The sequence below is a fragment of the Callorhinus ursinus genome, unplaced genomic scaffold (genome assembly GCF_003265705.2).
Source record: "Callorhinus ursinus isolate GAN/ISIS: 27379988/994484 unplaced genomic scaffold, GSC_fseal_2.0 scaffold7, whole genome shotgun sequence".
In the NCBI taxonomy this organism is placed as follows: domain Eukaryota; kingdom Metazoa; phylum Chordata; class Mammalia; order Carnivora; family Otariidae; genus Callorhinus; species Callorhinus ursinus.
Window position 1 is genome coordinate 54,142,978 of NW_027397069.1, and position 13,889 is coordinate 54,156,866.

Sequence of the window (13,889 nt, forward strand, 5' to 3'; positions counted from 1 at the left end):
TTGCTGCCATCTTTTACATTTTCATTACATCCATGCCACATATTATCCCACTAAATCATTTTTAATTATAAATCAAAATATGTGTAATATAAATTATTCACATGCAAATCTGAGGTTGTTTATTGACATTATATCCCATGTAAACAATGCCATATACCCTCCACAGGTGTTACTCTTCTAATATTTTAAGAATCCGAATTTTACTTTTCTACTTTTCATTCAGCTTGTAAGAACAATTTGTATATCTCATGGATTCAGAATGCTAGTAGCAGTTTTTCCCAAGGTTTTCCAACTTTGTTTTTTGTGTTGTGTTTGCATCTTAGCCAATTATTCAGTAATGGAATATTCATAGTACTTGTACATAAGTACTCTCAGAAATACTTACCATTTATAACAACATACGGAATTAAACATACTGTATCACCAGTAAAAGCATTATGCAGAGCAAACAATATTGATCATTTTCTGAAATCTGTGCCTTTATGAATATTAGGCTTTGTTTTTGGCAGAATTTTATGTTCACTTTGTAAAGCCTTATCTCTAAAAAGAGGTTCTTTGCCTTGCTACAGATTTTTGGTATAGCTATTTATCTTTAATACGTGTTATTATCATTGAGTGAATTAATTCTGTAAGTTATTTTCATCCCCTTTGTAGCATTTACATTTGGGGTAATGCAAGAAGGTTTACTGGAAATGGGTCTAATTCATGTTTGATTGAAATGTAATAGAATAAAGATTCCATTTAATATAGATCATGTTAGTAGGCTAGAACATTAAGCTTAATTAATATTTAGCTGTCATCTAGAGAATTGTAAGGTACTGGCTGTGGAAAATAAAGAAATTAAAACTTTCTATGATATTGTAAGTTTACTATCTAAATTTAATAAATCTGTAATAATACCTTTAGTTATACTCTTTCCCTTTGATTTTTCACAACTGTTTTCATTTGCTGTGGGATAGTGTCTGAATGCTATTTCAGCTCTTTGCTGACTGCAGATTTTGTCATTGTTCAGCTTTTTCAGTAGTGGTTGAAAGTCTTTTGTTCCCTATCCTTTAAAAAAAAAATGGGGAGATTAAAAAGGCAGGGCTTATCTAATTACTGCTTCTTGGAAATACTGTTACTTCAGGTCATTAACTATTTTTTCACTTTTAACCTTAGTACAGTTTTCAGACTATTAGAACTATGTGAGCATTCATTCCATTACTCATTCCCCAATTTCCAAAAAATTTAAAATAGCCAATCAAAAGTATTGGGGAAATTGAACTAACTTATGTATGACATATATGATATTGGAGAAATTGAACTAACTTATGTATAACATATGACATATATGATATCAAACTTTCCATCGAACAGTTCAGGTGGATAATTTATGGCTAATTACACATTCTTTCATACTGCTGTGTAAATCTCTAGAAGACATCACCAAATCAGCTAAAATTATGCCTGGAAATTGAGGGTTCTCTTTTTTTTATATAATAAATTGTATGCCTAAGACGCTGATGAAAATTATGGTATTCTGAGTATCTTTAAAAATGTATGGAGTGGTGGGGGGTGGGAGGGATGGGGTGGCTGGGAGATGGACATTGGGGAGGGTATGTGCTATGGTGAGCACTGTGAATTGTGTAAGTCTGATGAATCACAGATCTGTACCCCTGAAACAAATACATTATATGTTAATTAAAAAAAATGTATGGACATTAAATGATAGCAGTCAGAAACAAAGCTGTACCAGAAGCCTGAAAAGTTACTATGATTGGACACAAAATTCAGCAGTAATTTTTCAGGAAACATGTCAAATTAGGTAATTTACCAATCCTGTGATTTTCATCATCTGATGAAAAAAATACTTATTTAGAATGACAAAGCATTCCTGGCATTAAATTCTAAGAGTAACTTATATTTCTAAATAATGTCCCAACTGTACTTTTTTAGTAGTTTTTAAATATTTTTCATAAAGTAGTCAAGGTTTATTTTTAATAAGGATCATTTCCATTTTAGGTTTGTATCCTTATACAGAGGTCCATGTCATACATACAAAGTACAAAGACTTAATGAGTCAACATCCTATAAATTCTGTATTCAAGCTTGTAATGAATCAGGGGAAGGTCCTCTTTCCCAAGAATATATTTTTACTACTCCAAAATCTGTCCCAGCTGCCTTGAAAGGTAAGTTATACATCCTTAAGTTATTTTCTTTAATAATAAATTTTAAGTGCATCTTCACAAATAGCTTTATGTGCTGTTACTACAGTTTATCATCCAGTATGTGTCCAACATTTAAGTTATAGAAAAGAAATTATATAGACAAGCCCACCTATTGAGAGTTTCACTCAATAATAAAAGCTGTTTTATCTAGCACACTGATACTCAGACAAGTACTGGATTTTGTCACTAACCTTTTTAATAATCTAACATAAAAATACTAAATTGAATAGATAATGCTGGTTTTCTTATAGGGTCATTTGCTGGTCATTTCTTATAGGGTCAACAGCAAATGACCCTATAAGAAATCACAAACTTGAATTATTTTGAGTTGTTAATATTTCATTCATTTGGATTTCAGGGAGAATGCCAGGTTGCCTGTTAAGGAAAACATAAATACATTCTTAGTTAAGTTGAATTTTTTAATCAAATTTGCATACACATTCCACATTTCTATATACAAATATCTTTAAAATTAATTTTAGAGGGGTTCTTATTTTAAAATGACCCTGGCAAGGATTGCACTTTGTATATTTAGCCAAAATCACTAACATTCCTCACACTGAGGACAAATCACAGAGACTTCTAGTACAATGTCCTGGATCGTGTACTTGAATGTGTCATTTGTTAAGCAGATCCACAGTTAGCAAGACTGTTCTTTAATATCTTTCTAATAATGTTGATGGAGTTTTACTGAGTCCTTTTTCTGTTTTGTCATCCAGTTTAATGTTTCTTAGTCTTATGAATAGTGCTGATTTTAACCCTTTGTTCCCTACCATTGAGTGAAGCAATTTTATATCAAGCAATGAGGGGTATTTTTCAACTTATTTTTCAATTTAGGAGATTTCTTAAATTACAAAATTTCATATGCTAGGTATGCTCTTAGGAGCACCATTAATGTTTTAGAACTGACATAACCCCTCTATTGGCTTTTTAACTCAATGAAAACAGTGCTTACCTTGACAGATCTTTTAGTCAATCTGGCCATTGTAGCACCTATAGATTATATGGCCTGGAGATAATAAGAATGAACCATTAACCATGTCTCTGTAAATTTCAGAAATTCAGGTATATAACTGAGTTTTAAAGGTTTGTTGATTTTGATTAAAACAAGTGTATGTGTGATGTGCCAAGTTAAAAATCAAGTAAAGCAGATTTTATTTGTATTTGTTCTCTACAGCCCCCAAAATAGAGAAAATAAATGATCACATTTGTGAAGTTACATGGGAATGTTTACAGCCAATGAAAGGTGATCCAGTTATTTACAGTCTTCAAGTTATGTTGGGAAAAGATTCAGACTTTAAACAGGTATGTGCAAAGATGTAATTCTGTGGATACTTATTTTTATCTTTCTCATTTTTATGTGCTTGCAATGCAAGATTTGACTGTCTTTATATTCCTAATTCAAAAACATTTATTTAGTACTTACTGTGTTCCAAAGATTAGTAACTACACAGTATCTCAGGATTCAAAATCTTTTAAGTACGAACTATATATTTAACAGATTATTCGTTCATTTGACAATTTATTAAACTATGTGCCAGGCACTCAGGATATATAACACTGAACAAAAAGTTCTTGCTTCTATGGCACTTATATTCAGTAGAAAAAGATACTAAAAGCAAATAAATACATTAGTATATCATATGATAGTGATAAGTGTAAGTGGAGAATAAATAAAACTGGGTAAAAGGAATAGGCAGTCTTGGGAGGAGAAACAGCTAGTGCTATTTCATACAGGGCAGTCAGGTAACAATCAGAGACCCAAAGGAGGTGAATATGGGGACAACAGTGTTCCAGGAAGAGGAAGCAATAGGTGCAAAGGCCCTGAGGTAGGAGCATGAGTGTTAAATTTAATGAACAACAAGGAGGCCAATATGGGGTTATGTGAGCAATGGGAAAAATAGTAGATAAAGTCAAGTAGTTAATGGTAAAGAGAATCTATGAATGGTATGAAGGTCATGTAGGGCATTATAGGCCACACTTTGACTTTTTTACTCCATGTAAAATGAGTAGCGGATTTTGACCAGAGTAGTCACAAGATCAGACACACGGTCATTTTGGCTAGAATGGGACACAGGTAGAAGCAGAGAACATTAAGGAAGTTTTCACAATAATAGTAATGATCATAATTATAATGTAGTGTTGTAAATATGATAATAGTCCTTATGGAAGCCTAGCAGAAGTGTCACCTACCTGGCTTGAAAAATTTCAGAGATGGCTTTCTGGTAGAGGGTGAATAGCAATGAGATCAAGTGGGGAGCTACCAGTGTTCACTGTATCTTTTATAAAGTTGTTTTTATGCAACTCAGAAGCCTAATTTCTATAAGCATTTCATCTGATTGTCCCTTATTTCTGTCAGCCTTCTTGATTTTGAGTGCTTTTAAGCTGGGTTGTTTTCCTTTGTGCATCTTGTATTTTCTTTTCCCACTAGGAACTCAGTCATTGATCTGTTTTATTTCAGTCTCATGCTTTTATAGCTATTAATAATAGAAGATTTTTCAATATAGATATAATTTTTTCTTTCAAGTTTTGTTAAGTATGGAAGTGTTATTTCTTTTTTCTTTTTTTTTTTAAGGATTTTATTTATTTGTCAGAGAGAGAGAGCACAAGCTGGGGGAGTGGCAGGCAGAGGGAGAAGCAGGCTCCCTGCCGAGCAAGGAGCCCGATGCAGGACTTGATCCCAGGACCCTGGGATCATGACCTGAGCCAAAGGCAAACACTTAACCAACTGAGCCACCCAGGCGTCCCTGGAAGTGTTATTTCTTAAGTGAAATTACAAAAGGCTCCAAAGAGATTAAATTTGGCAGTGATTGTTTTTCTTCATTAAGCCATCTGCAAATTGACATGATAATCAGGTTTGAATATAATTTACAGATAAGCAGGTTTCCTTCCAAGGAGGAAGCAAAATTAATATTAAAAAAAAATGTAATTGCATTACATGTTTAAAGGAAATAGGGACCCCACATTTGAGTAGTGTATGAATTTTAATAAACGTATCACTACATGAAACAGCAATGCTAATTCTAATTTATAAAACCTGAAAGCTAAATTAGCCCTGTCATCACTTTCACTTACTTAAGATTGTAAGCATGCCATAAAATTTAAAATACTGATTTCCTTAGAACCTCATAGTACATTTGCTCATCTAAATCTCTCTTTTTTTTTAAAGATTTATTTATTTTGAGAGAGTGAGAATGAGAGAGAGAGAGTACATGAGGGGGGAGGGTTAGAGGGAGAAGCAGGCTCCTCGCTGAGCAGGGAGCCCGATGCGGAACTCGATCCCAGGACTCCAGGATCATAACCCGAGCCGAAGGCAGTCGCTTAGCCGACTGAGCCACCCAGGCGCCCCATCTAAATCTCTTAAATGTTCATAAAATTTTACAATTTATTGGCAAGTTATACTCCAAAAGTTTGAAGGTTGTTTTTTTAAGAGTTCAGTTTCATTCATGGAATTTAATATTTTCCTTAATATTTATTTAATACTCAGCACACATGTATTAAATACCATGTATAAAGAATTATGGGGGGCTACAGTATTAATAGGTTACTGTTCTGATTTCAAAAAGTTGTTGAGAATTAAGCAAGCAGAAATTTTATAATCGTGACATTTTATATAGCCAAACAAAAGATCATAATAAAGATAAAACCCTACTTTATAAAAAAGAATGATTTATTCCAGCTGGACTTTGGAATGTTTTCTAAAAGGAGTGCCATTTAAGTGAGGATGGGAGGAGGGGGACATGGTGGCACTGGTGAGCTGAGAAGGAGCCATAAACTCTGAAGTGTGACTGGAGTAAGACTTAAGAATGAAGTGTGTAGTTAAGGAAGCCGGGTCCTGTAGGTCTGTATTCCATAGCAGTAGGGATGGCTGATGTTTTTAAGAAGGGATTATTACTTATAAGTTGGTGGTTGAGTTTCTTAAACTAGCCTATAAAAACCTGTTTAACCTATAATGTTGCTGGGATTAGGGTTCTGGAAACAAATTCCCCTGGCAGCAACAAGTACTCACGACCCTGGACCAAACTTAGAGAGACATAGAAGGGAAAAGTAGAAACAAATTGATTTCTTTGTATTCTTCCCTTTCTTCGTCCCTTTTTGGTCAGCTTTGAGAAAATTCTTGGCTGCCTTCTCACTGCCCTGTGCCGCGTTCTGTAGCACCTCACCTAAAATTGCCCGCATTCTCTAAAATCACACTCTCCTTCTGACTCTTGCCTCCCTGACACATCGTAGCTCCCATATACAAAGTATAGCTGACCTTATTGGCGTTAGGAGAGACTAATTTGCATGGGAAAATTCATACCCAAGGTAAGTGTCTTCTGGTTCTGTAATCCCCTCGGGGAAGTGTATACATTTTTAAAAGCAAGTGCTTTTTTACCAATATGCCATTTCAAGTAGTATAACAAGGTAAAAAAATATTGGGGAACAATAAAGCCATTTTCAAAGCTGATCCCATCTGGGAGTCTATACCTAAGGCACTTCTGTGTCACAGCTCATTACGTTGCAAGTACCATAAAAACCAACTCAGACTAGCACAATTAAGTGTAAATCCTCTTAGGGAGAAGCCTGAAGGTAAGCAGACTTCAAGATGGCTTGATTCAGAAGCTCAGTGAAGTTGTCAGGGGCATGGTTTTTCTCAACAGTCTTCAGTGACTGCCCTTAGCCGTGAGGAATTGATTCTCACTCATTCACATTCAGGGAAGAGAAAGCACTTAGACTGCAAAGCCATCCCTGAACCAATGACTATTTCAGGATTTAGAGGCCTCCTCTGTAATGAGGCAAGCTTCTCCAAGTACAAGGATTGGGTAAGGGAGAGTTTGATACCCCATCAAAAATCAGTACTGTTGGCAGTGTCAGAGAATGGGTACGAGGACAGTGGCTTGGTGGATTCTATACAACTTTTTTTTTTTCCTTAAAACTTCTGAACTTAGATTCCCAAAAGCAGTGCCCCTCTGAGTGGCCTGCAGACCTAATGAACCTGAATGTCTAAGAACAGGACCCATGATTGTTTTCATTTTTTTTTTAAGTTCTAAGTGGTGCTTATGCACAGTAAACCTAAGAGCTGCTCTAAAATTCCAAGTTCACTTATAACTCCCTCAACAATAATAGAGGAGAGGAATGGTATAGACAAGAGCCATGTGGCTGTTTGTCTACATTCCGTTGTTTTCAGGGTTTTTTACTGTTCTCTTCATGTATTGATCACTACGAAATTAGTATTTGCAATAATATATCCATAAATTACAGAAGGATGATATATGACCGTATGTGCCATATTATATATATTATATAACAAGATATGCCTTTTATTATATGTCATAATGAATAATCACTTTTAAATGAAATCAGATGCAAAATAAACCTTAAAAGCTACAAACAAGTCTGCACGTAACATACTGTTAAAATCATTCTTAAACTAACTGCTGTAAATAATATATATAGTGTATATTACTCAGTGTAAAATCAGATTGTGGATGTGAAACATACACAGAAAGTAGAAATAGTTCAACAGAATTTGTTCCTTTGTAATGACAACTTCAGAAGTGGTTATCTTTGATAGTGAACATGTTCACTTATCCTTAAAAGATAAAAAAGGACTATTTTGCATTTTTGTATGACTACTTGGTAAATTAATCTAGCCAACCAAATAGGTTTCTAGAATGTGTGGATATGGAGAGAGATAAACAGGTAGGATACTGGTTTCATTTTTATTGGCCCCTGTTCTATAGTTGTTATTTTCTTCATGCTATGACATGCTCACAAAGCTAAAATAAGGACAAGGCGCCTGGGTGGCTCAGTCCGTTAAGTGTCTGCCTTCGGCTCAGGTCATGATCCCAGGGTCCTGGGATCGAGTTCCGCATGGGGCTCCCTGCTCAGTGGAAAGCCTGCTTCTCCCTCTCCCTCTGCCCCTCTCCCTGCTCATGCTCTTTCTCTCTCTCTCTCATAAATACAATCTTTAAAAAAAAAAAACTAAAATGAGGACAAATACCAATTTATAAAAATCTAAACTTTCTTTAAAAGTTTTCCTATAAAATTCTGTTGCAGCTGGTGTACTACTTCAAAGTTCTTAGCCAGCTAAACATGCACAAACTTCACAAGCTTAAGTTTAGTCTGCATTTCTCCATTAAAATGAAAAATGAAAAAAATAAAATAAAATGCAAAATAAAAACCGTACTCTCTCTTGTCTGCCATTTTCTTAATTGTAAATCTGCATTAATTGATATTTGCCATACTCTGCCTATAAATGGATAGTTGATTGATAGCAAATATAAAGAGCTGTTTTATTTTTCATTTTGTTTTATTTATATGTAATTTATCTAAGTCATCTGTGAGCAATAGCTACAAGCCAAAAAATTATGAATTTATTAGAGTTTTACTTGCCTTTTTCTGTTTACTAAGATCACAACAATTTTATCTTGTCAGTATGAAGTGGAGGAGTGGAAATGGTGGTATTTCTCAGTCTCAGACCTAACCACCTTATCTCAAGCTTGAGGCTTGTTTTGAATAGCTTCACTTAGCTATATGAACATTTCTATAAATTAGCTTTAGCAAGTTTATCTGTTTTCTTCAGTCCTATATCTACAATTATCTAAGATGTCTCCCTGTTTAGATATCCTTCCAACATCTGAAACACAAAACTGAAAACTTGACCTCATTATCTTCCCTCCCAATCTCTCCTCTCCAAACTCTTCACTTCATCAGTGTCATAAATACTAACATTTTTTTGGTCCCCAAGCTTTGAACTCTTGAAAGAATTTTTTTTTTTTGCCTGCCTACTTACTCAAATAAAAATCATTTCTAGAAATGATCCATAAAAACTATACCAAAGCCTCATAGCCTTGTGCTTTCATACAGCAGGAGTCCTTATCGTGCCCAACTCCCTCAGTCCCTCATTCAGCTTTATGATCAGGATTCCTTAAACACTGTTGTAAATATCACACACCTAAAGTGGCCCCTGTGGAATAAGACCTAAATTTCCAACTAGTGTTATGAACATATTCCTACCCTCTGTCAGATCTCTTCACCTATCACCCTCATACCATTTGTTGAGGTTACCATGCCCATTTGAAGACAAATGGAAAGTAAAATTTTAAAGACAAATATCACCTATTACATCCATATGACAAATACATATTTTTTTTATTTTTACTATTTTGGATTCATTGTGTACTCTTTCACACTGCTTTCTAATACAGTCTTCTAATTTACTGATATCACTGCTTTTACCATGGTCCAGATGTGAACATTACTACATTCCCACTCCCTGTATCGTTTGTGTGCATCCTCAGAACTAATGCATATTTACCATTTTCTTTGTTTCATCGTAAGTCTTACTTCCTTCAATAAAAGCTCCTTTATATATTTTCAGCATCCACTGACACACATTTTGACCTATACTTAGTCAATAATTCACTAATTTAGGGGTGTGTGGGTGGCTGAGTCTTTAAACGTCTGCCTTCGGCTCAGGTCATGATCCCAGAGTCCTGGGATCAAGCTTCATATCAGGCTCCCTGCTCGGCGGGAGGCCTGTTTCTCCCTCTGCCACTCCCGCTGCTTGTGTTCTCTGTCAAATAAATAAAATCTAAAAAAAATTTTTTAAATGCTAAAAAAAATAATTCACTACTTTAGTTGCCTTAAGTATCAGTTATATACTGGGTTCTGAAGACACAAAGTGAGACAAAGCTCTTAACCTTGCTCCTTGAAGAGCACAACCAGTATGTAAAAATTTAGACGTACAACACAGATACAGTTGAAGCAGCTAAAATTGCTTGAAAGAAGGCTAGCCCAGGTTTGGGTTGATCTCACTTACAGCCCACCAACTAGCTGGAAGAACTCAATTGAGCAGTCACTATGAGCCTTAGTTTTCTCATTTATAGAATGAGGGAAGGGACTCATTAACAGAAATCATAGCTTCCATATATTGAACAGTCGCCATGTGCTGGGCACTGTGTTAAGTCCTTTAACAAGTATTAGTTTATTTCATTCTCATAATTACCATACAACATAACTGTTCTCATTGTACTAAAGGTACTCGGTCTAAGATAACATGAAGTGTGAACTGGCAGAGCAGTGCTTGGACCAGGAGTGACCAGCCCCGATACATTTCCTCTTAATCACTAGCACTCTTGAAAATCCATGGAATTCCATTCTTGTTATTTCCTTTCTAAGGGATGGGCAGAGGAGTTGGATTTTAAGATCCAACTCTCTGATTCTAAGTGATTTCTTTAAAGTTTATAAAATAATTTGCCATAGACAACTGTAGAAAGCTCCCCTTATTCATTCACTGTTTCAGCAAATATTTGAAATTGTACAGAAACCAGTTTTACGAAGATTTATATATAATGAAGAAGCGTGATTAGAAGTAGTTTCTCTTTTCATGGAATGGTTTCACAAAAGTTCGACTTTACATTTGAGAAAACCAAGGAAATGCCTGTGGGCTGATTTTGCTTGTTCTGTGAGGATAGATCTCACATCCTCACTTTTCCAATTTCTCCTGCCCTTATACAGCAGATAAGCTCTTTGATGTCAAGGTAGGTGTTTTTAAAATGCCATTTAAAAGACAAAAGCAGTGGCACTCACAAGCTTCCATGTCAAAAATAATTCTAAAACTAGCCAGTTGTAAAACAGATTTTCTGCCTATCCTTCATACATAATTCTTTTTCTACTATCTTATTAACAGATTTACAAGGGTCCTGACTCTTCTTTCCGGTATTCAAGCCTTCAGCTGAACTGTGAATATCGTTTCCGCGTGTGTGCCATTCGCCAGTGCCAAGACCCTGTCGGGCATCAGGACCTCGTAGGTCCCTACAGCACAACAGTGCTCTTCATCTCTCAGAGGACTGACCCACCAGCCAGCACCAGCAGAGACACTGTGGAAAGCACAAGGAGCCGGCGGGCACTGAGCGACGAGCAGTGTGCCGCCGTCATCCTCGTGCTGTTTGCTTTCTTTTCCATTTTGATTGCCTTTATCATTCAGTACTTTGTAATCAAGTGAAAATATAACTTTATTTTTAATACTGTATTACATTTTATTTTGTCATGTACTAAAATTATTTCTGTATTGCTTTTACAAAAACAGTGGCATTTAGCACTGGCATTGAGACTATAATACATCATTTTTGCCATTTTCAATGCTTATATTGTTAGGTAGAGGCTGCACCTTATTAGAATGCAAGCCACAGAAATAGCAATTTTTGGTTTTTCGTTTGGTTGGGACTTTTTTCTTTCCTTTCCTTTTCTTTTTTTTTTTTTTAATATGCCTTCTTGTAAAACAAATTTTCTAAGAGGCAACAATATATAATTGATATTTTGACCAGTCAGCATGAGTGTAACAGTGACAACCTGATCTGTTTGTTCTAAAGATATTACCTAGTGAAAAATTCAGAATGATTAAAATTTACACTAACATGCTATAAAAAAAAAAAATGTTAAAGTCTGATGCTGTGAAAGCAATCTAGTGCTATATTTCTACCTCCTCATTTGTCTTAATTATTTGGTAAGTGGGATTATGATGAATAACTGGAGGGGCTTAGCAGACAAAAACTGGATGAAAGAATATGCATGAAAAAAGAAACTTCTTATTTGATAAATGTGGAGTTCTTCATTACAAGTATATATTCATGAATTTACAGATAAATCACTTAAAGAAAGCACAGACAGTTTACTTGGCCTAAAAATATTTTAATGTTTACTCAAAAAGCACCTCTTCAGGTCTTGAGAACATGGAAAAAATAGAGGGCTTTATACTTTTTAAAAGCAATCATACTCAGCTCTGAATTTCAAACCTATTTAATTTGGTTTTTATGAGCCTCTGAACCATATGTATGTGTATAAGGACATGCATATACATATATGGCATATATATAAACTATATATACCAAGTGTAGAAATACACACACACACACACACACACACACACACTCCATCTATCTGGAATAGGCTAAGTTTGAAGAACTCCCATAAGTTTTGCTGCTTCTCCTACAACTACTGCCATCACCATCAGAATTCATAATCAAACCTAACCTTTTTGTTTGGGGCACCAAATCTGAAGACAAAATTAATTTGCACCAGTAAACTTCAAGCTGCTTTCTTTCTTGAAAAACTAATGTTTAATGTAATGTCTGTCTGGATACTGTTCCAAATTGTTGATTGCATGTGGTTAATGTTGCATTAGAGCACTTTGCAATTGCATAATTCATTAATGTTTTGTGAGCTTGCATTTGTGAGTTATTGGATGATCAGATTGAATTTTGTCAAGTATCACACTGTACATCTTGCATAGATGTCGATGACTGCCAGTAATAATACAGTTTGTAATGAAACTATCTAAAATTCTTGTTTTATCACATCTGTTATCTGTAAAACACTTGTAACTAGCCTTTTTAATTTATTATTTGAATTTTAGGATAGTGAATCACTAATTTTTAGTTGCTGGGGTTAGCATTTTAGTGATTACTAAGCACTTCTGTCAGTCTTTGAAAAAAGGACGTATGTTTTGTGCTTTGAAGATCTCTGAAGAATTTCTCTTATATTAGAATGGGCATGTATTGTAATTGTTTTATGTCAAATGATCTGTGCTGTAGAAAAAACAGTAACCTTTGTTCAAAAAAGAAACGGATAAACTTGGCCTTTCCGAGTGGTAAGAATGATCTGTCACTATAATATACTGTATGTTTACATTTTATTTAAATTTAATTTCATGTATAGGCTAACTTCCCCCCAAAACAACAGTGATTGCGATTATTTTCTAGAAACTTCTTAAAAGTGCCACATTTGGCAGTACAAATGAGTTTGAGTGTAATAGCCCAGAGATTTCTATATAGTTGAATGTCTAAAATGGTGAAATATGCCACTGTGGCAGTTACAGTGGCTTATGTTTTTCATAGTAACTCAAATGAACTCCTATTTTTGATAGTAAATGTCATTTAATAGTGTACTTGCCATTTGAGCCTCACTGCAAAATCAGTGCAGAGGAGAAAACAATTTTTAATGTAATCTTGATTTTACCTCATATACTGTACATTCCAAAAACTCTAAACTTTTTAAAGATTATACACTACCAAACATATCACCTTAAAATTGTATAAGGTTGAACTTCATACAAATGAAAAAATATAATCTCATAAAAATACATAACTATGTAGCAAAAGTATCTTTAAAATCCATGGAAAATAAAAGTTGTATCATTCTTTTTTGAGATATGTTTATTGTATTCCTATACACTCATTATTTGCTGCCTCTTTTAGAGAATGAAATGTTAAGGTCTCCCTTCTTGCAGTGGGCTTAACAATAGTTTTTTTAATCAGTATTCAGATCTTCAGTGTGAGAGGACCCATATTCAAGAAGGTAACAGCCAGTAGATTAAAGAATGAAATAAGTTTTATCCTAGTGACTTGATTTTATGCAGTTCTCTAGACATCTTGCGTCCTTTACACGTATAAAGAATAAGGATGGCTCCTGGAAAGGAAATCTGACCTTCATACCTTTCCTGCATTCATCTGTTTCCTAGTTAGTACCTTCTTTTTCCCAGCTTCAGGGACCTAGAACCTTCCTGTTACGGGCACTGCTGTCTGCCCCCATGTCTGCCCTCCACCAGGAAGTTCAGCATGTCCACCTACAATACCATGCCTGAAAGTTCAGCATGTCCACCTACAATACCATGCCAGGAAGTTCAGCCCATGCCTGAAA

At 35.0% G+C, this 13,889-nt stretch overlaps 1 protein-coding gene across 6 annotated transcripts in view; it reads left to right on the plus strand.

The window, feature by feature from the left end:
- Positions 1-13,390, plus strand: part of FNDC3A (fibronectin type III domain containing 3A) — a 156,088-nt gene extending 142,698 nt beyond the window's left edge. For all 6 annotated transcript variants that reach the window (XM_073894571.1, XM_073894573.1, XM_025874921.2 and 3 more), the window contains 3 exons: positions 2,002-2,168; positions 3,385-3,512; positions 10,882-13,390. In XM_073894571.1, coding sequence (XP_073750672.1) covers positions 2,002-2,168; positions 3,385-3,512; positions 10,882-11,196 — 610 coding nt within the window. In that variant the 3' untranslated portion in view covers positions 11,197-13,390. The remainder of the gene's footprint in view (positions 1-2,001; positions 2,169-3,384; positions 3,513-10,881) is intronic.
- The last annotated feature ends 499 nt before the right edge of the window (positions 13,391-13,889 follow it).